At 45.7% G+C, this 23,972-nt stretch overlaps 2 protein-coding genes across 5 annotated transcripts in view; one reads left to right on the top strand and one right to left on the bottom strand.

Moving 5' to 3' along the window:
* Positions 1-23,972, top strand: part of tfb1m (transcription factor B1, mitochondrial) — a 69,021-nt gene that overhangs the window by 28,314 nt on the left and 16,735 nt on the right. The gene's annotated exons all lie outside the window — the stretch shown is intronic.
* Positions 348-7,155, bottom strand: LOC310878085 (claudin-20). 3 transcript variants are annotated; one of them, XR_014570854.1, is made up of 3 exons: positions 6,848-7,155; positions 2,350-6,119; positions 348-2,027 (listed from the first exon to the last, which is right to left on the bottom strand). XR_014570854.1 is itself a non-coding variant. In XM_083792196.1 (2 exons), the coding sequence occupies exon 2, from the start codon at positions 5,854-5,856 to the stop codon at positions 5,122-5,124; it is 735 nt and encodes a 244-aa protein (XP_083648322.1). In that variant the 5' UTR covers positions 5,857-6,119; positions 6,848-7,155; the 3' UTR covers positions 348-5,121. The 3 variants fall into 3 exon arrangements, 2 of the variants coding, with proteins under 2 accessions (XP_083648322.1, XP_083648323.1); XM_083792196.1 differs by having other exon boundaries at positions 348-6,119; XM_083792197.1 differs by having other exon boundaries at positions 348-6,090; positions 6,835-7,155.

The raw sequence follows: 23,972 nt of genomic DNA on the forward strand, positions 1-23,972 counted from the left end.
GGCTGTGAACTGTATATTAAAGTGAGCGCCGCTATTCGAAAACCCATTTGCAACGTTGTGTCGGTAATGTTTTATGGATGCGCGCGATTGCATGTCATGGTGGGAGTTAAATCCTGTTTTCTCTCTCAGCGAGTGGAGTGGTTAACACATGAACAGCCGGTTTGCCTACGCACGGCACAGCACGTACCCACCCAGAGTCTGTGGATCTGGCAGGAGAAGCTTAGCACCATATCCCTACTGTTCAGCCACACGCTCCCGCAGTCCCGCGCACGCATGACACACACACACACACACACACACACACACACACACACACACACACACACACATTGAACAGATTGCATTGGTGTGTTGCTTCCACAAAATAGTTTTATTGGTAAAAAATATAACTACTTGCACAAGCACACTGAGACAACGGTACCAGAACTTGTGAAGAACGGCTTTATCATCATAAATACGCTCTGGCAAAACAAATGAAAGTAAGAAGTGCTAAAGCATCCACAAAATAAGCTGCAATTATCAAAATGATAATTTCTTGTCTTTTATGCAGGTAGAGCTGCAGCTCTTTAAGCGTTTTTAGGACCCAGTTGTTTTTTTGTACTAAGCTTATGAAATGTTGTGCTGATGATGATCAAGCTGTCCCCGTTTGCCTGGTGGATCGACAGAAATGGTTCACTTTTCTTGCAGACTGCCAGTTGTCGTATGTACATTTGTAGCAGCTGCAGGGAACTTGGAACACTACTGCCAAACGATATAATATGAGAAAAGGTGCATTTTACTAGTCTTCTTATAAAGAAGATATGGATCATGGTATTGTATAGTGAAATAAAATTGAGGGTACTGTAACTACTTCAATCAACGTATGAGATCTCATCGGCCTAGATACTTGTGTACAACATTGTGCAGACTTTTACAGTGGTTAGAAATTAGAAAGATCTCATCCTCAAGTATTGCCCACTGAAACTATATCCCATAGCCTAAATGCCGGGTTATTAAATAATGCTGTGCTTTGAAAAGAATGGAAGAATGAGGCGAAAAGATGAAAACCTCTAAATCCGCAGTGAGCCGTACACAAATATCCAGCTGAAGACATCACAAAGCCAAAAAAATAAAATAAAACATTTGCCAACACATAACTCATTTACAAACACAACATAATTGAAAATAAACTAAAACGAGATTTCCGTACAGTATTAAATCTTGTCACCATGAGACAATTTGGCACATTCTCAAAACACAACGTGTCAGTATTGGTTGATGACATGGCACATTCTCAACATTGCTTATTGCATTGCTCAATATGGAGGCCTGGGCCCGTGGGTTATTGTTTTGTCAGGATGCCTGGCATGTTGGTTACGGACAGTGTGTGTGTGCTGGTGGCATGGTGGATGGCTGTGATGTAGATACAGTAAACCTGGCTCTAAAGACCTCTGCCAGCACCTGCAGAGAGATGCCCACAGACAGAGAGGCCTCCTGCATGCCAGCAGCAGCCTGCAGGTGGCGAGCTGTGCTCAGCCATCTGCTCTCCCCCCAGGAAACTGCATGTTTATATGACAGAGAGAGGAGAGAGTGAATGCATTGCTCTGTACAGTATGTCACTGCCAGGGCCCTGTTGCTGAAGTCACTATGGGCCGTGTCACTGAAGTCACTGTGGGCCGTGTCACTGAAGTCACTGTGGGTCCTGTCAATGTAGGCCTTGTCACTGTAGGCCCTGCCCTGTCACTGTAGGCCCTGTCAATGTAGGCCTTGTCACTGTAGGCCCTGCCCTGTCTCTGTAGGCCCTGCCCTGTCTCTGTAGGCCCTGTCACTGAAGTCACTGTATGTCCTGTCACTGTAGGCCCTGTCACTGAAGTCACTGTAGGTCCTGTCACTGTAGGCCCTGCCCTGTCTCTGTAGGCCCTGCCCTGTCTCTGTAGGCCCTGTCACTGAAGTCACTGTATGTCCTGTCACTGTAGGCCCTGTCACTGAAGTCACTGTAGGTCCTGTCACTGTAGGCCCTGTCACTGTAGGCCCTGTCACTTTAGGCCCTGTCTCTGTAGGCCCTGTTACTTTAGGCCCTGTCTCTGTAGGCCCTGTCACTGTAGGCCCTGTCACTGTAGGCCCTGTCTCTGTAGTCCTTGTCACTGTAGGCCCTGTCACTGTAGGCCCTGTCTCTGTAGTCCTTGTCACTGTAGGCCCTGTCACTGTAGGCCCTGTCTCTGTAGGCCCTGTCTCTGTAGGCCCTGTCTCTGTAGTCCTTGTCACTGTAGGCCCTGTCTCTGTAGTCCTTGTCACTGTAGGCCCTGTCACTGTAGGCCCTGTCTCTGTAGGCCCTGTCTCTGTAGGCCCTGTTACTGTAGGGCCTGTCACTGTAGGTCCTGTCACTGAAGCACTGACACTGAAACAGCCAGTGTCACTACACAGCCAGTGTCACTGAAGCAGATTCACTGAAACAGCCAGTGTCACTAAAGCAATGTCGCTCAAGCGGCCATTGTCCTCGAAACAGCCAGTGAGACTGAAGCAGCCAGTATCTCACTGAAACAGCCAATGCCATTGAAAGAGCCAATGTCACTGAAACAGCCAGTATCACTGAAACAGCCAGTATCACTGAAACAGCCAGTGTCACTGAAATAGCCAGTGTCACTGAAACAGCCAGTGAAGGACAGAAACATTACCTCCCAGCCATGGAAACAGACCGGTGTGAAAGCTTAAAACAGGTACCACGTACCACCACCACGACATTTGAGTAGTGTCGGGGTCAGGCCGTCAAACATGCATCCATGTTCCCTGTCAGTCATGCGCGTGACTGTGACACATGACACAAGCGAGAGAGGGAGAGCGGGAATGACTGACGGTTAAGGAAAATCGACGATGACAGAGAGTCAAGTGGCTGCAACTCAAGACACCAATCCCATCTGCAGGTACACACATACACACACGTGTCGTTGGTATTACTATACTTGTGAGGACATACGCATTTGACAATTGTATCATTTTTTACCTTCTTTCTTTCTTTTTGTGTGATTTTAAACACAAACGTTAAAGCCTGACGTATACTGATATATTATTATACTAGTTTTTTATGCTGCATGATACCGGCATGCAACTAATCAGGCAGAACTCCAACGCCAACCCACACACCTGACCTCTAAAATGTCTAACGCCAACCTCAATCATTTCCTAATTGTACGCCTAAAAACAACTAACGAGGACCAGGAAATTGTCCCCGCAATGTCTATTTCTCAAATTCTGCTATACCCGTCGTGGTTACATTTGGCCTTCACAAATATAGGAATACAAGTGTACCACACGTGCGCACACGCACACACACACACACACACACACACACACGCGCGCTTGGAAAAACAAGTCACATATGGAGAATGACTCAAACCTTTTTAGCAGTCTGACACACAGCCCACTCCGGCAGTCATGACTCAAGAATCTTCATTTCTTGCACGTATATTTTCTTTGTTTTGCTTCTGTGTAACCAGGATGTCATAGATACATTCGCAATGGACAACAAACAATAAAAGACAGACAGCATTTCCCAAAGCCTTAGTAGTCAGGGTAATGGATGGAAGCTGTCTCAGTCTCACATCTCTGGCTAATAAAATGGATTAGCGAAGCAGCAGCACTGCATGAGCAGCGGCTCTGCAGAAACATTACACGCACGCACATATGCGTGCACGTACGTGTCGTGGACACTCACACAGACACACGCGTGCACACACAGGCCCCCAGACAACAGCGATTTTTGGGTACCAGATTCTGTTTCCATGGCAGTGAGGAGGTGGATGGCTACGAAAAGCACATTCATTTTTTAGAGGGATGTTTCCGAAGGTTCCGTGTGTACACACGCTATAGTGCGTGTGTGTGTGTGTGTGTGCGTGTGCGGCCTTGTCAGTGTTTTGTACCAGTGTGCTTACTGTATCTGTTTTATTTTCTTCTCTTTTTTATGTAGTATGTGTATGCATGCGTGGGTGTATAATCGGCGTGCCAGTGTTGTTGGTGGTGGGTTGATCACATCATGTAATGGAATTTGAGTTAAGAGACAGGATGTTTTTAGTTTGAAGGGAAATGTGAAATTAAAGTGTCAACACCATCCAGTTTACTGTTATCTTAATCTCTCTCTCTCCCTCTCTCTGTTTGCCATTCTCTTTCTCTCACCCTCCACCTCATATTTACACCTGCAGTGCAATATGTGCTGGGTCTGTCTGTCTGTCAGTCTGCATTTCTCTGTCAATTCTGCAGCCCAGCAGTCTCTTGTCTACTCATCCTGAGTCTATTATTTGAACAGTTTCAGCGGGATATCGTAATGTACAGCTTATTTGTAGGCACAGGCATTGTGTGGGTTATCATGTATCGATCCTCTAACCAGGCATTCCACTGCATTAATACACTTGACAGGCTCCGGACAGCATGCTTCATATGAGGCAAAATATCAACATCATTCTATATTAGCTACCAAAAATATGACCATTTATTTCAGTCCATTTCCTGCTAGCATTCTAGTGGACAAGCATTAAAAACAACAACAACCCATGATGGCTTCTATAAAAGGGCTTCCACCTACTGCTGCCTCTCTGAGACATCATATTGCCGACTTTGCGAATGAGAGGATACCAAACGATTGTAAAATAGCAGCTAGATGATTGGATTTTATTCCTCTTTTTCCCTTTTTCTTTCTTTCAATTCAAACCTTTGGCGAGGGGGGAGTGGTGGTGTTAAATCTACATGGGAAGGCCTACGCACAGTAACTGTTTAATCCATTCTCCACGGGGAACTCTGCCCTCTCCTCCGTTACTTCACTGACTCGTGACGGATATCTGCGTGTGTTTAGCGGGTTCCTCCCGTTCGGCAGCGAGCTCCTTATCCAGACTCTGTCTGCTCCAAGGCGCCACTCGCTCGGGGAAACAACATCCACGGCTTGTGCTTGTGGAACGCAATAAAAGAGAGAAGATACAAGAGGTCCGGGGGTCAAAAGAAAACAAAGGGATTAGTCGTTTCCCTCTTCCCTGCTCTTCTGTTCCTCTCCACCTCCATCCAAGAGCCTGGTCAGGAGTGTAGTGAGATTTATAATCCGTTCTAGACCTCCCCACCCCTGCGGTGGTGCATGCAGCGTTCCTTTACTTTTTTTAATCACACGTAGTCCTGTAGGCTGTAGCCAGTCTTGTTGTCCAGCGGCGACAGGGAGCAGTACTGATGCTGGAGGTCCTGTGACTGCTGCAGGAGCTGCTGCGCCTGCTGCTGCAGCAGCAGCTTGTCGGGCGGCGGCAGCAGGATCATGTCCTGAGGCCCGTGCCTCTTGCCCGAGCACGACATGCAGAAGATGGAGCCGCCGGCGAACAGGAGGCCCGCCGACACAAAGGCCACGTAGACGGCGCCGCCCGGCTCGAACTTGTTGCTCTCGGGCACGTTGTGGTCCATGAAGCTGGCGATGACCTCGTTGGTGAACCATGAGGCGGGCACCAGGCACAGGAAGCCGGCGGCCACGAAGCACGTGCCGCTGGCGACGGCGGCGTGCCCTTTAGCCCGCCGGCCGCCTCCCCAGCGAGTGCACTTGAGCCCCAGCGACGCCAGGCAGAGGCCCATGGCGGCCATGACGCAGCACAGCACCATGGTGGTGCGCGCCGTCTGCAGGTAGGCGGGCAGCGACAGCACCGAGTACTTGAGCGTGCAGCTGAACATGCCCGTGCTGTACCACGTGCAGTCCATCCACAGCCCTTGCATCTGGGAGATGGCCGTGATGATGTTGGAGCCCACGTCGGCGCTCACCTTCCAGTTGGGCAGCACGGTCGCCACCATGGCGCCCATGATGCCCAGCAGCGCCAGGACGAAGCCGAAGACCTGCATGCCGGTGGACGCCATCCTCATCCTTACCCGCGCCCGCCCTCAGGTCGACGCAGCCGCCCCGCTATGCCTTATAAGCCTGACGGTGACGACGATGCCCGTCCCCCCCTCCTCCTCCTGCTGCCCCTCCTCGCTGGGCAGCATTCAAGCGGCGCCGGCCAGGCGCCTCAACCCCTCTCTGCCCTCCCGGGGCTGGCCGCCTCACACCACTCCCCTGGTGCTACGCCAAGATGATGCCAGGTCCAGGTCCCCCCTCGGCTCGTCAGCGCCGAGCCGGCTCCACCGGACTGGAGGAGAGAAAGAGGCACACAGAAAATGAGAAACTGAATTGTTAAAGTCGTGTTATTCCCTCTCTCTCTTTCTCCTCACTCAGCGCTGCAGAAGCAGTGGATACTTTTCTAACGGGGGGGAACAAAGGAGAGCGTGAAGCCCTAGCTATGTAGAGCGATAAGACCCACAGCTCTGGCTGATTTCTGGTAAACGATTAATGAGACACAGGGTTTTGTGCTTGCGTGCGTTTTCCCATTTGCCTGTTTTTTCCCCCTCCTGTGTGCCTGCCTGGGCTGAGCCCCATAGAGCTGTTATTGGAGAGCGAGAAATGAGTTTGTGGTATTTTGCAAACGGTCTTTGCTATGAGCACTTAAAGGTGCAGTGTCCTCAGCACCACTCAATAATAAAGAGCTTATTCTAGGCACTTTCACTTCAAAGCAGTATGAGCTATTCTAATCATTAAGCCTCGAAGTTTTACATATAGGCTTCCATTTTAACATAATTGTCAATTAGTTAAATTAATTAACACTTTTTTTGGGGGGGGGGGGGGGGGGAATTCGGGGAGAATAAAACTTTCCAGTTATTTTCTAACACCCCCTATACTTCATAACCAATTTATTACGTTTATTTTCACCATGGACGTATAAATGTCAGTCGCTGCTCAGATTGAAGAAGGAACCGCATAAACGAACGATTGAGAATAAATCCTAAGTATTTAATTTGAAATACAACGGCTTTTTCTTACCTCCTCTCGTCGGCTGCGTGGTGCTGCAGTCAGAGCTGGTCACGTTGTGTGTTGACTGTGTTCGCTCGCTCGCTGTGATTTCTGTAAACACCAAACAAACACACGGATGGAGATGAGGTGCAGCAGCGCTGCTAGAGCGAGGGGGCGACGATAGTTTCAGTCCCGACCGGTATGGTCCATTCCGCATCCTCCGTGCAAGTCATAATCATCCATTATTGCCGTATTGCCGTTCTGACCAGAGAGGAGAACATCCACAGAGCACGTTACCTACCGCACCGCACCGCACCGCGCGGCTCCACTGAGCCTCTCTGAAGGACTGACTGACTGAACTGACTGACTGAATGTCTGCTGCTGTAGCACCGTGTCTACGTCATCAGCACAAGTTAAACTACTGCCTGTGTAATCATCTAGTAGCCTAATGCCTATACGGCGTGATGGCTATACTTACCGAAAAGAAAGTTAATTATTTATAGGCTATTTTAGCCTATCAATAAATTGATGTATAGGCTAAGTATCAATAGGCCTACATTATAGGAGCATTTATATAATGATGTATTTGAATGATGTGGTAAATTCAATAAAGTTAAAATCCTTAATGGTGGCTATACGTGGAAGAATGACGCATCTTATTTTAAGTTGTAGCCTAGACTAGTGTTATGTAATTCTGCTTTAATAGGATATATGTGTATTAGTTTTTAAATTACTGTGAAATTGTCAGAACTCAGAACTATAGTGTTATATTCCTAATATTGTCTGGGGGAAAATGAGCTAACTCTAGCTTGCCTATTGATTTGTGCATTTATAGGCTTTAAGAGGCGAGGCAACGGTTTGGTCATTGGTAGTGATGATGAAGATGATGATTATCATGATTCTTATTAATTTAAAAAGTTCAGATCTTTCAGAGGCCAGTTTCGAATTGCAGCCATCCGTAGGTGCCCTTTGAGAGCGGTTTTGAAGGAGTCAAGGGATTCACATGTCTTAATGACTGTTGGTAGGGCGTTCCACATTTTGGTGGCATAGGAGCGAAAAGAATTTAGTCCCTTGTTTGTGCCGAATCTGGGTTGTACATGGTTTGTTGCACTCCCTCTGGTGTTGTGGGTGTGGACTTCGTTTACATTAAGGAAGTATTTAGACAGGTACATGGGTATCTTGGTGGTGTAACGAATCTTGTGGACCAGACCCATTGCAAGATGCTGTACTCTGTCGTTGACCCTAAGCCATCCCAGCCTGTCAAAGTGGGCAGGGGTGAGGTGGGTTCGGGGGGTGAGGCCAAGTAGGAGCCTGACCAGTTTGTTTTGGGAGGTCTGGAGCCTTGTTTTAATAACAATAACAATAACTTTGCGATCTTTATAGCTACTAGTTAGCTCATTTTGCTGGGCAATTTGAGCTATCACCTTAATCATCAACTTAAAAGAATATACTGTATAGCCTATATCATTTTTAAGGTTAGCCTCCATTAAGGATTGTAAGTATTGCTTTGTTTTATTATGCTATAGGCTTCAATATAGCCTACTATAAAATAGTAGGCTATCATACAAGTAAATAGTATCAATATTAGAGAATGCTTATTATGCTCCCATGTGTTAAATAACTCACTTATAAGCTGTATTGTAATTTATTTTAGTTTATTTATATGTAGCCAGCCATATTAATTTAAATTAAAAAATGCGCCCGGATGAATCAATGCAAGTGGATGAGAGGAGAAGTCTGGTGACGTCTCTATTATATATAACTCTAATTATATATATAAGTGGTTGCTATAGATAGCATGCAGCTAATGTGTTGCTACCACAGGCTACTGAGGTTTTGCTTACCTAAAGTGAAGTTATCAGAAATAGAAATAATACAGGGATGCTATAACAGCTCCTACTCTTCACAGTTAATGGTTTTATCTAAAAATAGATCTTGATTAGTTTAACCGTCCATAGAGCCTATGAACTTTACAGTGAGTCAGGGGATTTAGTTCTCTCACAGCAAATTAACATTTTAGACATTTTAATAGTTCCACATGTGGAGTAGTGCTTACTGTAGGTGTAAAATTAGAAAGCAGTTGCCAGGTTTTGCGAGAGAAACAAGCAACCAGGTCTATGAAAACAAGGCCAAAAAGAAGCAATTATACCGTTATATACATCAGCTATTTGAAAATAGCCGATCTACAAGCTGTGTACCTTGTAGATCTTCTATTTTCAAAAATATTGAATGTGAAAAATGTGGAATAGTTTTAACACAAATCTTGTCCCTGTCATCAAATATTGTCACATGGGGGTCCGCATCAGACAAATGCATAGCCTATTCATTTGGGGGTCCTTGACATGGAAACGTTTCAGACACACTGGTTTAAAGTAAACAACATTAGACAGCAAGCCCAAAATAAGCAACTACACTTTAGAAACAAACCCCAAAGAACCGCAACCCACAACTAAACAATATTTACAAGCTACTTTACAGAAAAACAAGGCCAAAGTTGCTTATAATAGGCGGACATGGCAACACTGTTACTTAGAAAGCTGTTGCAGCATGCAGGATACATTTCCAGACAGGCTGCCCTGCAGTGGGTGTTGTGTGCATATAGATGGGATGGCGGGAAGGCCGGTGTAATCAAGATGAGAGCTTAACTACCTCCGGAGTCCCCCAGGGCTCTATACTAGGATGCTCCTCCCCCCCCCCCCCCCCCCTCCCAATACACAGAATCTCTTCGCCAATCTATAATATAGTTGTGTTCAAGCCTGGTGTTTCATTATTTTAGGAGCAAAGGCCAGTTGGCTTTTGGTGTTATAAGTTTTTTAAGATATTTTTTTGTTGTCCTTTCTGCCTTTTGATAGGTTGAAAGTAGACTGACAAGAAATGGGGAGAGAGGTGGGGGGGAACCTGCAGCAAGCCGTAGGTTAAAGTCATTCTGTGTGACCTTTTCGATAAAATGAAAGTTATTTTTGATATAATCACTATAATCACGTTATTTTTATTCCGGAGTTTCTGGCCCCAGCACTCGTGCCAAAATGACGTAGGCACCGTAGGCATGCTATTTTGTTGTTAATAAATACTGTTTCTGACGACTTCTGACAAATATTATAGCTAAATATGACCCTGCGGCCTTCCTTTTATGAGCGGTACTTCACTACTGGGGGCGGCACCAAAATTACTACTAAAATGAATCTTACGCAGTGTGATTATAACCTTAAAAGACTGAGTTTGTTCTGACCTTGATTGGGGGGGGAGGGGGGGATATTTACATGTCGGATACAACAAAATGTACACATTATGTTTTTTCATTTATTCATCAATAAAAATCAAAATAAAGTGTTAAAAAAAAAAGACTGAGTTTGTCCAGATCAGATGGCCCAGACATTATGTCTTCTGAAGATGGGTGGGGGTGGGTGAGTTGTTTATTTGTCCGCCCAGAGGGCAGAGAACCGTGTGGACCCCTCTCCAACACCAGGAACGGACCCTGCATATACCTGCCATCCACATACAGCCATGGGGCAAATGTCTTTATCAATCGCAGGGTAAAAAACTCCCACCCTCCTGTTCAACCCTAGCTCCACACCCTCCTGTTCAACCCTAGCTCCACACCCTCCTGTTCCACCCTAGCTCCACAGAGGACACACAGGGTGGTGGGGGGTTTGGGCCTGGGGGCTCTGGTGGTTTAGACTGAGCAGTAGCCTCGTTTCATGAATGACAAAGAGGACAATGCACGAGACGGGGACTGAACCGACAAAAAATAAAAACACGGCTAATAGACACGATACCCTTGAAAACACAGATGTGCGGGTTGCTATAATTCTGCTGCGTGGGCAGATAAAAAAAATAGAAAAAACAGAAACAACCCCCTCATCAGCCTCTCTAGCGTGTAATGACCGTACACTGACTGCAGTGACGTGCAGGTCGTTACTTGTGCGGATGGGTTTGCTGGTGATTGATTTGTTCACGTATTGATCTGTTTGTTTAATTTGGCCTGATGAACTCCCCGCACCGCCCCCCCCCACTCCTGTGTTTCCTACATGTAACAACCCCTAAGAGACCCGGAGAGAGTACTAGAGAGGCACACGCACACACACACCCCCCCCCCCACACACACACACACACACACAAGCATCCACGCTACAGTAGTGATACCTGGGGTTTGGTGGCGGTGGTGACCTTCAGCGATATGTTCTCAGAACCCCTGTGGGGGTGCAGCAGGATGAGACATTTTCCAGTTTCTGCACACACACGCACAGTCACACGCACAGTCACACGCACAGCCACACACTCGCGTGCGAGCGCATTTGTATACTAGGTTTTATTTGTAGCCCTAACCGGTATATAAATGCAGGCATAACTTCAACCTAACCTATAAATGCCTAAACCCTAATCCCATCATGAGTTTTCTCCTTGTCCTCACACCGTCTATTTCTCACTTGAGGTGACATTTGGCCCTCACAAGTCTTGTAACACGAGTACAGTACAGTACACACACACACACACACACACACACACACACTATGACGAGTGCATGGCTTGTCTCTTGTAAGCGATGATATCGTAAGTGCTGATGCTGTTGTTCTGTGGGGAATGAAATAATGAAATAAATAAATAGATTTTAAGAGGAAGTGGGTCGTAGGGGGGGTGGTTAACATGAGCCCAGGGAGTGTGCTGGTGGTGGATGTGTGATCCTGTCATGTGTGAAGACATGACAGGCTATTATAAGCATGGTCCTCCCCCCCCCCCCCCCCCCCCACACCCCTTTTTCTTTTTTACTTTATCACCTCCTCTTCCCTTTCAGCAGCGTGCAGGCTCCCAGGCTCAGTCGGACCTTCCCTGACCACGTGATGGAGTTTTATTGTCCAATTTGCATTTTCTCTCTTTTATGTCCCGCATCTGCCCCCCCTCACTGCCCCCCCCCCCCCCCCTGCCATATCCCAGTGTGTAATTGCTTTTGTGCTCAGTCTCCTGCTAAAGTGGATGTTCATAGTTAATGTCCAAGGTGTCTTGTGATAACGGCGGGGAACCCGTTCACTTTCAAAAGCAGTCCTTGTTTAGGCGCCGCGGGACCGTGTCCGTTGTTGTCACACCACCCTTAGTAATATTACACATTATGTGTGAGTCTGTTTGGAGGCAAAACAGCTGTGACCGCCGGGCTTGTTGGCTTCTGTGTCGTCTATGTCGGGCATCTCCATACTGTATATGTCCCCATACAGTATACAGTATATGGAGATCTGTCTTGTCTGTCTACCTTTTATGCCCATATACGGAGATCTCTGTATCTGTCAGTCGAAAGGAGAGTTCTGCCAATGAGGGGGCAGAAAACAGCCCGGTAACGTGCTGTGGCTCATGTAACTTTGTTTGTCACTCTAAAGGCCATAGACTCCAATGCATTCTGTAAAAACTTACGCTTCTGGCCTTCGCCAATAGAGGTCTATGTAAGAAGAGCCACCATTGGACTGGCCCCATGAAGTGAACGGAGTTGTCGAAACTCTGTGTCAGTCCTTGTCCCTTTTCTGCTCATATTTGAATGGAGATCCCTAATGTCGTCACTATTTTTCCATTTATTGGCATTCCCATATATGAACATATCGGTTGGATCTGTGCTTATGGACATCCTGGGTTTGTTTATGGTTATGTCAGGGTGACGTGGCCGTGGTCCTTCCTATATATGGACGTATCATGTTTGTTTATGGTTATGTCAGGGTGACGTGGCCGTGGTCCTTCCTATACAGACGTATCAGGTTTGTTTATGGTTATGTCAGGGTGACGTGGCCGTGGTCCTTCCTATATATGGACGTATCAGGTTTGTTTATGGTTATGTCAGGGTGACGTGGCCGTGGTCCTTCCTATACAGACGTATCAGGTTTGTTTATGGTTATGTCAGGGTGACGTGGCCGTGGTCCTTCCTATATATGGACGTATCAGGTTTGTTTATGGTTATGTCAGGGTGACGTGGCCGTGGTCCTTCCTATACAGACGTATCAGGTTTGTTTATGGTTATGTCAGGGTGACGTGGCCGTGGTCCTTCCTATATATGGACGTATCAGGTTTGTTTATGGTTATGTCAGGGTGACGTGGCCGTGGTCCTTCCTATACAGACGTATCAGGTTTGTTTATGGTTATGTCAGGGTGACGTGGCCGTGGTCCTTCCTACACAATACGTATCAGGTTTGTTTATGGTTGTGTCAGGGTGACGTGGCCGTGGTCCTTCCTATATATGGACGTATCAGGTTTGTTTATGGTTATGTCAGGGTGACGTGGCCGTGGTCCTTCCTATATATGGACGTATCAGGTTTGTTTATGGTTATGTCAGGGTGACGTGGCCGTGGTCCTTCCTATATATGGACGTATCAGGTTTGTTTATGGTTATGTCAGGGTGACGTGGCCGTGGTCCTTCCTATACAGACGTATCAGGTTTGTTTATGGTTATGTCAGGGTGACGTGGCCGTGGTCCTTCCTATATATGGACGTATCAGGTTTGTTTATGGCCGGCCACCCTCCACGCTCCCATTAGCCAATTTTAATATATAGGATTGCATCCATTGAATGCAATGGATGCAACTACATTGTATCCAATGGAAAACCGATAACAAAACAGATTTGTTAGTAATACGTACAGGTTTACGCCCGACGTCGATGATATATGGGTGCGTTCGCAACAGATCCATTAGTTTGTATTGGCAGTGCGCTCAGTGTGGCTATATCTGAATGCACCCTATGTCATTGTCCATTGTCAACATCACCCACACAGTTGTACATAAACCTCAACCAACTGTGAAACTGTGACATTTACGCCCTACTTGTACTGTATACTGTACTACAGCAGTGATATTCAACTGCCGGCCCACCGGCCAAATTCGGCCCCTGGGGAGTTTTCTTGTGGCCCTGAAACACTATCCATTATTTAACAAAATAAAACATATAGTGTGTGCATGCGTGTGCGTGTGTGTGTGTGTGTGGCTATCTCCAGGTATTAAGGTGCTCGCATCAAGACATAATGCTGTACATTGTTGTGTGCTAATAGTACAACGTTATGTCCATCGTTATGTGCTATAGGTCATATGAAACATCATGGTGACTTCATTCTGCTGAAGTAGGTATTTCAGTGTGTCCATGGAGTATTGATGAAACATCATGGTGACTTCATACTGCTGAAGTAGGTATTTCAGTATTGGGGGCAGACTGACATGGTGAAGTGTTTCTATGTTTGAATGATTATTATTGTTTTGAGTACCACCTGGTTGATAAGGCCACAGGCTCTGATGACATGTTTCATAAATCATTAGTTGAGAGTTAGGGCATCATGATATTTAGCCTGGGAAACTATTGAGTGATTGGATGAAACACACGACGATGTAAAAGTTAATGGATTGAGAATTATTTATTTGGTGTGATGGAAAGAGATCCACTCAAAACTAAGAAAGAGGATGACATGTGGCATGTGATGGTCGAACGGCACTCAAAACTCATATTGTGCTCTTTTTATGTTGATGTGTAACAGTTTTGGATATGTGAGGTTTACACCCATTATCTCATCCAGCTGAGGGGCGCAAGGGTGTGTGTGTGTGTGTGTGTGTGTGTGTGTGTGTGTGTGTGTGTGTGTGTGTGTGTGTGTGTGTGTGTGTGTGTGTGTGTGCGTGCGTGCGTGCGTGCGCGCGCAAACCGCCGGGAACGATTGACACAAAACGTTTATGTGCTATGCTGCCCAGCAGGTCAAGGAAGACAACCCCCAGTATTTTTCCAATCCATCAACAATACTGTTATTTAATATTTCTTCTTTATGAATGCATAACCTTAGACCTACTGTGCCTCCAATGTGGGAGTGTTCCCGTGAGCCCCATTCTTAATGGAAGTGCTTCTATCAACTACCACGTCCCTGTAATGTATGAGGGTGGGGATGTCATTGACTGTATAGTTTAGACTTAACACATTCTGGGCGGGAACCCCTTTTCGTGTTTCAAGCATTATGCTATACTTTAGCTATTGAAAAATAGCATTGGTGCTACGAGCTATTTTTTTTAAATAGTGAAATATGTGGCAGAAATCTTTGAATATATATTCTTTCAGAGCGAACGTTTTATAACTCAAATCCTTGCTTCTGGGGGGTCCCTGGAACAACATATTTCCAAATGGGGGTCGGCGGCCAATTACACATGAAATATTGAGAACCACTGACATAGAAACATGAGGTTTTTCAGAAAATTGTCATGATTTAGAAGACTTTTTTTTTTTAAATTCCGTCCCCTGGTCTAAATGGGTTAACAAGCTCTGTGGTTTCTTTTTCGCCCTCTGACAGACTCACACAAAAAGACACACAGCAACCAGCAGCACAATGCAAACACACACATAGTGAGGAGGGTAAGGACACACAGCAACCAGCAGCACAATGCAAACACACACATAGTGAGGAGGGTAAGGACACACAGCAACCAGCAGCACAATGCAAACACACACATAGTGAGGAGGAAAAAGACACACAGCAACCAGCAGCACAATGCAAACACACACATAGTGAGGAGGAAAAAGACACACAGCAACCAGCAGCACAATGCAAACACACACATAGTGAGGAGGGTGGTTGATTGACTGTGACGGGAGACAGCAGCACCTCACGGGAATGTCACGCCTTCAGTTGAGACAGAGAGAGAGAGAGAGAGAGAGAGGGGGGGGGGGGGGGGGGGGAGGGACAGAACCACTGAGACGTTATGACAGGAATTGGAATGGAATACAAACGCCATTTTTGAGTTATTGTTTTTATCGACAGAAATGCTTAGTAGAATGAATTCATCCCCATGTACATGTGAACATTTTGTACATACATACTGTACATATCTGTCTGGTGGGGCGGCAGGCAGGTAGCAGAGAAATCAATAATAATAAATGCATTCATATGACTGCAAGGCACTAGACGACTAAAATAGGAAACATGGGGTAAAATGGAAGTGAACATGGGGAAGGTAACACTACAATACTAATTAGGCCTAGATGTGTGTTCCTGCACATCCAATCTGTGCCGTGCTTAATTATCTCGGTACATACAGTAGAACTACACACATTTCTATTCTAGTATTGATTGTTTTAATTCCACACTTGCTTTTGCAATGAAAACATATGCCATGCCATTAGAAGCCAATTTTAATTGAATTGAAATGAGAGACAGAAGGGAAGGGACTAACATACTGTACTGTAGCTGCACATGTCTGTAGCCTCTGGTGATTAAAAGAGCAAACGTATGCACTGCACACACTGAGATGGGTCATCTCTGCTAAGGGCTTAGTAGTCCAAATTAGACTGCTATGGTCTTCACTCTCCACCAGTCATAACGCGGGTGGCAGTGGCTCAGGAGGTCTTGTGTCCTTGAGCAAGACACTGAACCCCTAATTGCTCCCGATAAGTTTGTGGTGCCTTGCATGGTTTCCTCCACCGTCCGGTGTGTGAATAGGTGAATTTAATGTGCCTTGGATAATGGCTATAACGCACCATTTACCATTCAAATTATAACACTGGATTTGTGTTTTTGTGCATGTCCTCCTGAAATTATTTATTGGCATCCTTGGAGTGAACTAAGGGGGTCTGCACAAATGACAAAATACAGAATTCATACATTTGGACAAAATATTTAACGGGCAATTCAAGCATCAACCAAACAAAGAAAACAAAAACAACAACAACAAAAACAACAGGAGTGCTTCATAGATCTGGTATAATGATCATAATGGGCAAAACATGAACAGGGTCATCTCAAGGTGAGAGTGACAGTTTTAAACAATTGAAAATATGTTGACCAAATGTGAACAGGAAGATACTTTATTAACAGTTTGCAAAAAGTACAGATGTAGGCCTACAGTACGATAATGCTAAAATGATAACACAAACATACCTGAGGACTTGTTTACATTGTGGTCCTGTATATTAAATTCATCAAGGCATAAGACATACAATACTAAATCATCAACACTTGTCTATGCAGTCAGAAGGAGCTTTAAACCTAAAGGATATTATTTTTGGCAACTGATGTAGATACTTTTGGAATTTAAAAAGAAAAGAAAAGTCTCAGATATTTGATAATATCTTAAGAGCACAGTCACTGGACTCCATGAGAACAGTTTGTTTTTAGGTCATTTCCTCACTGGTCTCATTGACTTCGTTCACGTCGTACGTGCCAATTCCTTCAGAGGGCCTGAGCATATCAACAGGGACTTTAAGCAACGCCGCTTTTCAGAACGGCTTCGCTACATGGAAGTACGCATCGCCGCAGATGTCAAAATTGTTAAGCAAAGAGCCATCGGCGACGGGTTCTTTGGTTCCCATGGTGACGCGTCTATGCAGCATGTGACAAACACATTAAAAAAACTAAAAAACATACCAGCTAACTTGCCGATATTGCTGTAATTCCTACATGTGCTGGACATGATCAGCAGTGGAAAGAGGAAGGTGCTGGAGCAATCTGTGTTATTCTAAAACCGTTTTAATAAACATGGTTAATATGACATGGTATTAGTGTTATTTCTTCATGCAAAGCATGCCGACACATTACACATGCATAAGAGAGGTGATGGAGCAATCGGTGTAAATGTATTACAGATATAATTTCAATAAACATGGTTATGACATGGCGTTGTAGACACTACGTGGAAGTGTAGGTTCTGCCGTAGTAGAAAGGGCTGCGACGGCAAGCAGGTTTATGTATCGAGCACTGATCCATTTCCGGTTGCCGGAGCGGACTGCCGTGGCCGTCGTTAAGTCCCTATAAGGGCTTGTGTGTGTGTGTGTGTGTGTGTGTGTGTGTGCACCCGTGTGCGTGCATGCATTATTTTGGCATTATGCTGTCCTGAAAAATGTATGTCCTCACGTATAGGAATATAAAACATGTATGCATGAGTGTGCCCAAGGCAATACTGGGAGCGTGGGAAGTTAGTAGAGAGTGGCCTGCCTGAGCAGGAAGCCCATCCCCCCCTCCCTCCCCTCCTCCTCCTCTAGTGGGTCAGTAGCTCCTCCAGCATCATGAAGAGGAGTATCTCTCCTCCTGCCTCCTGAGAGTCCTCCTCCAGTGGATGTAACGCTGGTTGTCCTCTCCAAGGTAGCCCCACCGTCATGATTAATGCAATCCTTTCCTCTCTGTGGTGTCTTAGTGGGCTGTTTTTCCATGTGTTTCCACCCCCCTAACACATAGGCTCCACACACACACGCACGTAACATGCCATTACGTAAGAGTGTGAGAGGTACTGTATAGCAGTGGTTCTCTGCCATGGACCCCCACATTTATATTTATTTGGCCACGGACCCCCACCTGCAAAAGCAAAGGATTTGCCGTGTTTTGCCATGTTAACAAATTATCAAAACATCCAAACTTATTTATGTTGCAGATTATGTTGCAGTGAGTATACCTGACGAAGGCCACAGAGACCAAAACATGTTTTTTTCTCCCGCTTTTGGTAGTAAATATATTTTTGGGAGCATTCAAAACGCTGTGCAGACTTCCTCCTTCTTTTCAAGCTTGCAGTGAGGCACGAGTTGAGCTTATATATCTGCTAATTTGTATAGCCAATAGCCAATTCATAAATGGTTAAACCGCTTATGAAAATGATTGTGCTGGATAATTAACATTTTACTGGAGACCCCCTGGAACCCCCTCAAGGACCTCTGCCCAGACCCCGCTTTGAGAACCAATGCCTTCTGCACGCGCACACACACACACACACACACACACACACACACACACACGAATGCGCATGCACAGAACCTGGTGTTATGTAAGAGCAGGCGTGTTGGTTATTCAGGCCGTATTGTTGCAGTACATCGATCGGCCCAGGGCGCCCCGCTCGCCATCTCATCTCGGTTCCGCTCAAAGGGACGTGACAAATTACGGCTCCCACACCATTTGAAAAATCGAAGAGCGACTGACATAGAAGACATTTTTTGAATCTGATCTCAGGTCAGAATGAAAACTGTCAGGATGTAGAAGACATTTTTAGAATCTGATCTCAGGTCAGAATGGGTTAAGGTGGAACTAGGCGAGGGTGCGAGGCCCGGAGACTAGAGAAGCCCGCAGGGGGCCCCGACTAACCCGAGTAATGGAGTTCCTCCTCTCGGAAGCTTCTGGAAGGTCAAGCACACAGAATACGTTTAAAATGTGGAAAAGTGTATTAATATGGAATGTGGTTTTGAGTGTTTGTGTCAAAGTGGGTGAGGTTTTATAAGACTTGAGCTGCGTGTGGAGTGGACTAAAGTGGGCGTGGGAGTTGTAGATGATGGGACTTTTATGATTTTACCTTTTTACAAAATGCATTTAGAACGGGGACTGTGTGAAAGCTGGGTTATTTTTAGATTAGTTGATATGCTAGATACACCAGATAGACAGACATATAGAGTATACCGACAGACAAATGGCTACAGTGTACAGATAGATAGACAGACAGACAGACAGACAGACAGACAGCTATACAGACAGACAGACAGACAGACAGACAGACAGACAGACAGACAGACAGACAGATAGCTATACAGATAGACAGATAGATAGACAGACAGACAGACAGATAGCTATACAGATAGACAGATAGATAGACAGACAGACAGACAGACAGCTATACAGATAGACAGATAGCTAGACAGACAGACAGACAGACAGACAGACAGATAGCTATACAGATAGACAGATAGATAGACAGACAGACAGACAGATAGCTATACAGATAGACAGATAGATAGACAGACAGACAGACAGACAGACAGACAGACAGACAGACAGACAGACAGACAGACAGCTATACAGATAGACAGATAGCTAGACAGACAGACAGACAGCTATACAGATAGACAGACAGACAGACAGACAGACAGACAGATAGCTATACAGATAGACAGATAGCTAGACAGACAGACAGACAGACAGCTATACAGATAGACAGATAGCTAGACAGACATACAGACAGCTATACAGATAGACAGATAGCTAGACAGACATACAGACAGACAGACAGACAGCTATACAGATAGACAGATAGCTAGACAGACAGACAGACAGCTATACAGATAGACAGATAGCTAGACAGACATACAGACAGCTATACAGATAGACAGATAGCTAGACAGACAGACAGACAGACAGACAGCTATACAGATAGACAGATAGCTAGACAGACAGACAGACAGACAGACAGCTATACAGATAGACAGATAGCTAGACAGACAGACAGACAGCTATACAGATAGACAGATAGCTATACAAAGTATGATTGCAAGAACATGGGTTCAAAGTCCATGTACGTGTTTGAAGTCTTCGTTTGGAGGGAGGGAAAAAAATTAAACACGGACGGCCAAATTAGTCGGACCGAGGGAACGGGAGAGAGGAATTTTTATGAGTTATGAATATAGATTGTTATGTAACGAGCTAATTTGGAGGCCAAACTTCATCCGGAAATCATTAGAGGCTATGATGTTGTTTCTCTCTCATCCCCCTCTCCATTAAGTGTGTTTGTAGTGTAAGATGTGAAAGAGATGTTTTTGCATCCAGACCATCTCCGCTCTTCCCCGTGCGTTCTCTGATTATAAAGCTCCCGTCGCCTCCTGTGCAGATGAACGTGTCATCAGGGAATAGATCCACTGGGACGCGTTAACCACTTTCAACCTGCCGTGCCTATTTTTGGGAAATCGGTATAATCGGCATCGACTTTTATTTGTCACGTCACACAAGTGTGGTGAAGAAGAGCGGGTGAAATTAATTTCTGTGTAAGCTCTCAGCATCGCTAACAGAGTTAGAATAGAGAAGAAAGGGAACGCATTATAGCACACAGCACAGGTCAAAGAACTGGAAGGCACAGACAAATCACTCCAAGTCCATAAATACATATAGTACATACATAAGGTACATGATTAAATTCATTGGCAATGGATAGGCGGCACTACTGCAGAAGGCAGACATGCAGAGACGTGCAGAGCGTGTTAGAGGGGCTGAAATCCCGTAAGAAAAATAGCAGATCTATTTTCCGGGCACAACCCAGCTTCTTTAGCTAGTGGAGATGTGGTGTACGACATGGATTTCTAAACTAATTTGTTCAACGCAAAATGCTGCGTTCAAGTTAATTCTCCTGAATGCTGCCTTCCGGCATGGCATGGAAAGTCTTTCACCATAGTAAATGGCTGCATTCATTTGTGGTCTGGGAGAGGGCAGTTGTTTTACAGACGGATAAAAGGGCAGGGGCTGAAGCCCCCTTTGTGTGCACGTCCCTGCAGACATGTAGAGTATCTCTTGTGCACATGGATTAAAGTCCGCAGTCGCCACGTCGATGATTCATTCTGTCATTTTGGATTCCATAGAAGCCAGCAGGTCTTCCATTGAAGCGTGTTGCGCGGCGAATCTATCTTTTCTACAGGCTCTCACTGTGTCTGTGACGCATTGAGGAGCTTGTAGATAGGCTGTTTCCGGTTCTTATTTTAAGGTTAGAGCATTTTAAGAGGTCAAACTATGACTTATGCACCTGGTTGGTGCATAAGTCTGGTTGGCAGTGTGTGGAACATCAGGAACACAACTGTGTTCACCTGGTTGGCAGGGTGTGGAACAGCAGGGACATAACTGTGTTCACCTGGTTGGCAGTGTGTGGAACAGCAGGGACATAACTGTGTTCACCTGGTTGGCAGTGTGTGGAACAGCAGGGACATAACTGTGTTCACCTGGTTGGCAGTGTGTGGAACAGCAGGAACACAACTGTGTTCACCTGGTTGGCAGTGTGTGGAACAGCAGGAACACAACTGTGTTCACCTGGTTGGCAGTGTGTGGAACAGCAGGGACATAACTGTGTTCACCTGGTTGGCAGTGTGTGGAACAGCAGGGACATAACTGTGTTCACCTGGTTGGCAGTGTGTGGAACAGCAGGAACAGAACTGTGTTCACCTGGTTGGCAGGGTGTGGAACAGCAGGGACATAACTGTGTTCACCTGGTTGGCAGGGTGTGGAACAGCAGGAACACAACTGTGTTCACCTGGTTGGCAGTGTGTGGAACAGCAGGAACAGAACTGTGTTCACCTGGTTGGCAGTGTGTGGAACAGCAGGGACAGAACTGTGTTCACCTGGTTGGCAGTGTGTGGAACAGCAGGGACACAACTGTGTTCACCTGGTTGGCAGTGTGTGGAACAGCAGGGACAGAACTGTGTTCACCTGGTTGGCAGTGTGTGGAACAGCAGGGACACAACTGTGTTCACCTGGTTGGCAGTGTGTGGAACAGCAGGAACATAACTGTGTTCACCTGGTTGGCAGGGTGTGGAACAGCAGGGACACAACTGTGTTCACCTGGTTGGCAGTGTGTGGAACAGCAGGGACAGAACTGTGTTCACCTGGTTGGCAGTGTGTGGAACAGCAGGAACAGAACTGTGTTCATTTTGTTTAGGGATCGGTGTGGGCGGCTCCTTTCACACTGTTTCACAAATAGCACATTTAGGACGTGGCCATACAAACATTTCCAGTTGTGAGATTTATTATTTTCGCTTTAACCCATTTTGACCTGAGGACGATTCTACAAATGTCTTCTAAATCCTGACCCTATATGTTTCTATGTCATTTTATATGCCAAGGACCCCCAAAAATATATGTAATTGGCCGGTGAACGCCATCTGATAATATGTAGTTCCAGGAACCCCTCAGAAGCAAAAAAATTGGTTAAAAAAACGTTCGCCCTGAAAGAATATATATTCAAAGATTTGCACCAAAATAGCAGACCTACAAGCTCGTAGCGTGGCACCGAGTGCTGCGATATGAGCTTGTAGATCTGCTATTTTTCAATAGCTAAAGTATAACATAATGCTATAAAACACCAACAGGGGTTAATCCATGTGCACAGGTGGATTATAGGCATGTCGTTATCGACGGCAATGTTCAATTATAAAAATGGAATTGGCAAAAATGGATGATCTACAAGCTCGTGGAGCTTGTTGAAGTGTAGGGCTGAAGTAGTTAAGGTTGTCAGACGGGGCCAATAAGTCACAGTGCGGGGCCTCCCCGGATGCAAACTATTTCAGGGGGGGGGGGTTAGATGGGGGAAGCCTTGGGGGGGGTGGGGATATATATATATAGGGCATGTACAGAGCACCTGAGTGAAGGGAAGCGCTCTGCGGCACATGATTTAGGATGGAAGCTCCTTGGTGTTAAGGTTATCAGGGGAGGATTAATGGCGGAGAGGGGGATATATTACGTAGTGAAGCCATGTAGCGCGGCCGTACATAAATCACTGCCGCAAAGTGACTTGGACAAGCCCGATGGCTGGAATGCTGCTTCCCGTATAGTCCCAATATCGACGTCCCCCCTCTTCCTCCAGAGCTCCACTCTTAAATCATGAAGTGGGGAATATAAATGACCTAATTATTCCAGAGCAGAGAGAGTGAAATTAAAGGCATTCCCTTTTTTTATTGCCTTTCCTGCACCCAAGCAGATGGCATCCCTATCTTGCATCATCCGCGGTCCTGTTAATCCATTCTGGGCGGGAACCCCTTTTGGTGTTTTAAAGCATTATGTTATACTTTAGCTATTGACATATATAGCTAAAGCCACTCGGTGGCGCGCTATGAGCTTGTAGATCTGCTATTTTTGAAAAATACTGAAAATGTGCCACAAATCTTTGAATATATATTCTTTCAGAGCGAATGCTTTTAACTCTACTTAACTTTGCTTCTGGGAGGGTTGGGGATTGGGTTGGGGATCGGCGGCCTATTACTGTACATATAATGTTTAGAAGAATATTTTTTTAATTTCGACGTCAGGCCTAAATGGGTTAAGAAGCATGCAGCAGCCCCCCCTCCCCATCCAGACGACATGTTGATGTGACAGGTGGAGGAATTGATTTGTCCCTAATGCAAAGCCCTGTTCCATCCCGTTGATGCAGCCTGCGGGCTGTCATGGCCTCTTGCTGATAGTACCTGTGCCGTGGTTTCTGCCCCGTGTGCCCGTGGCATTTTAAATCGTGCAATCAAGGATTAAAGTCCTCTTGACATTTGGAATTTTGGATTCCATAGAAGCGTGTCGCTCGCACACTGACAATAGCAGATTGGCTATTTACAGTTATTAGTCATTTTTTTTATATGAAATTGTATTTGAAGTGGTCAGACTATAGCAATAGATTATATTCAGAAGCATCTTCCATGAAACATGAATGGTCTGGGTGGGATATTT

The sequence above is a fragment of the Protomyctophum parallelum genome (genome assembly GCF_964188405.1).
Source record: "Protomyctophum parallelum genome assembly, chromosome: 20".
Lineage (NCBI taxonomy): Eukaryota > Metazoa > Chordata > Actinopteri > Myctophiformes > Myctophidae > Protomyctophum > Protomyctophum parallelum.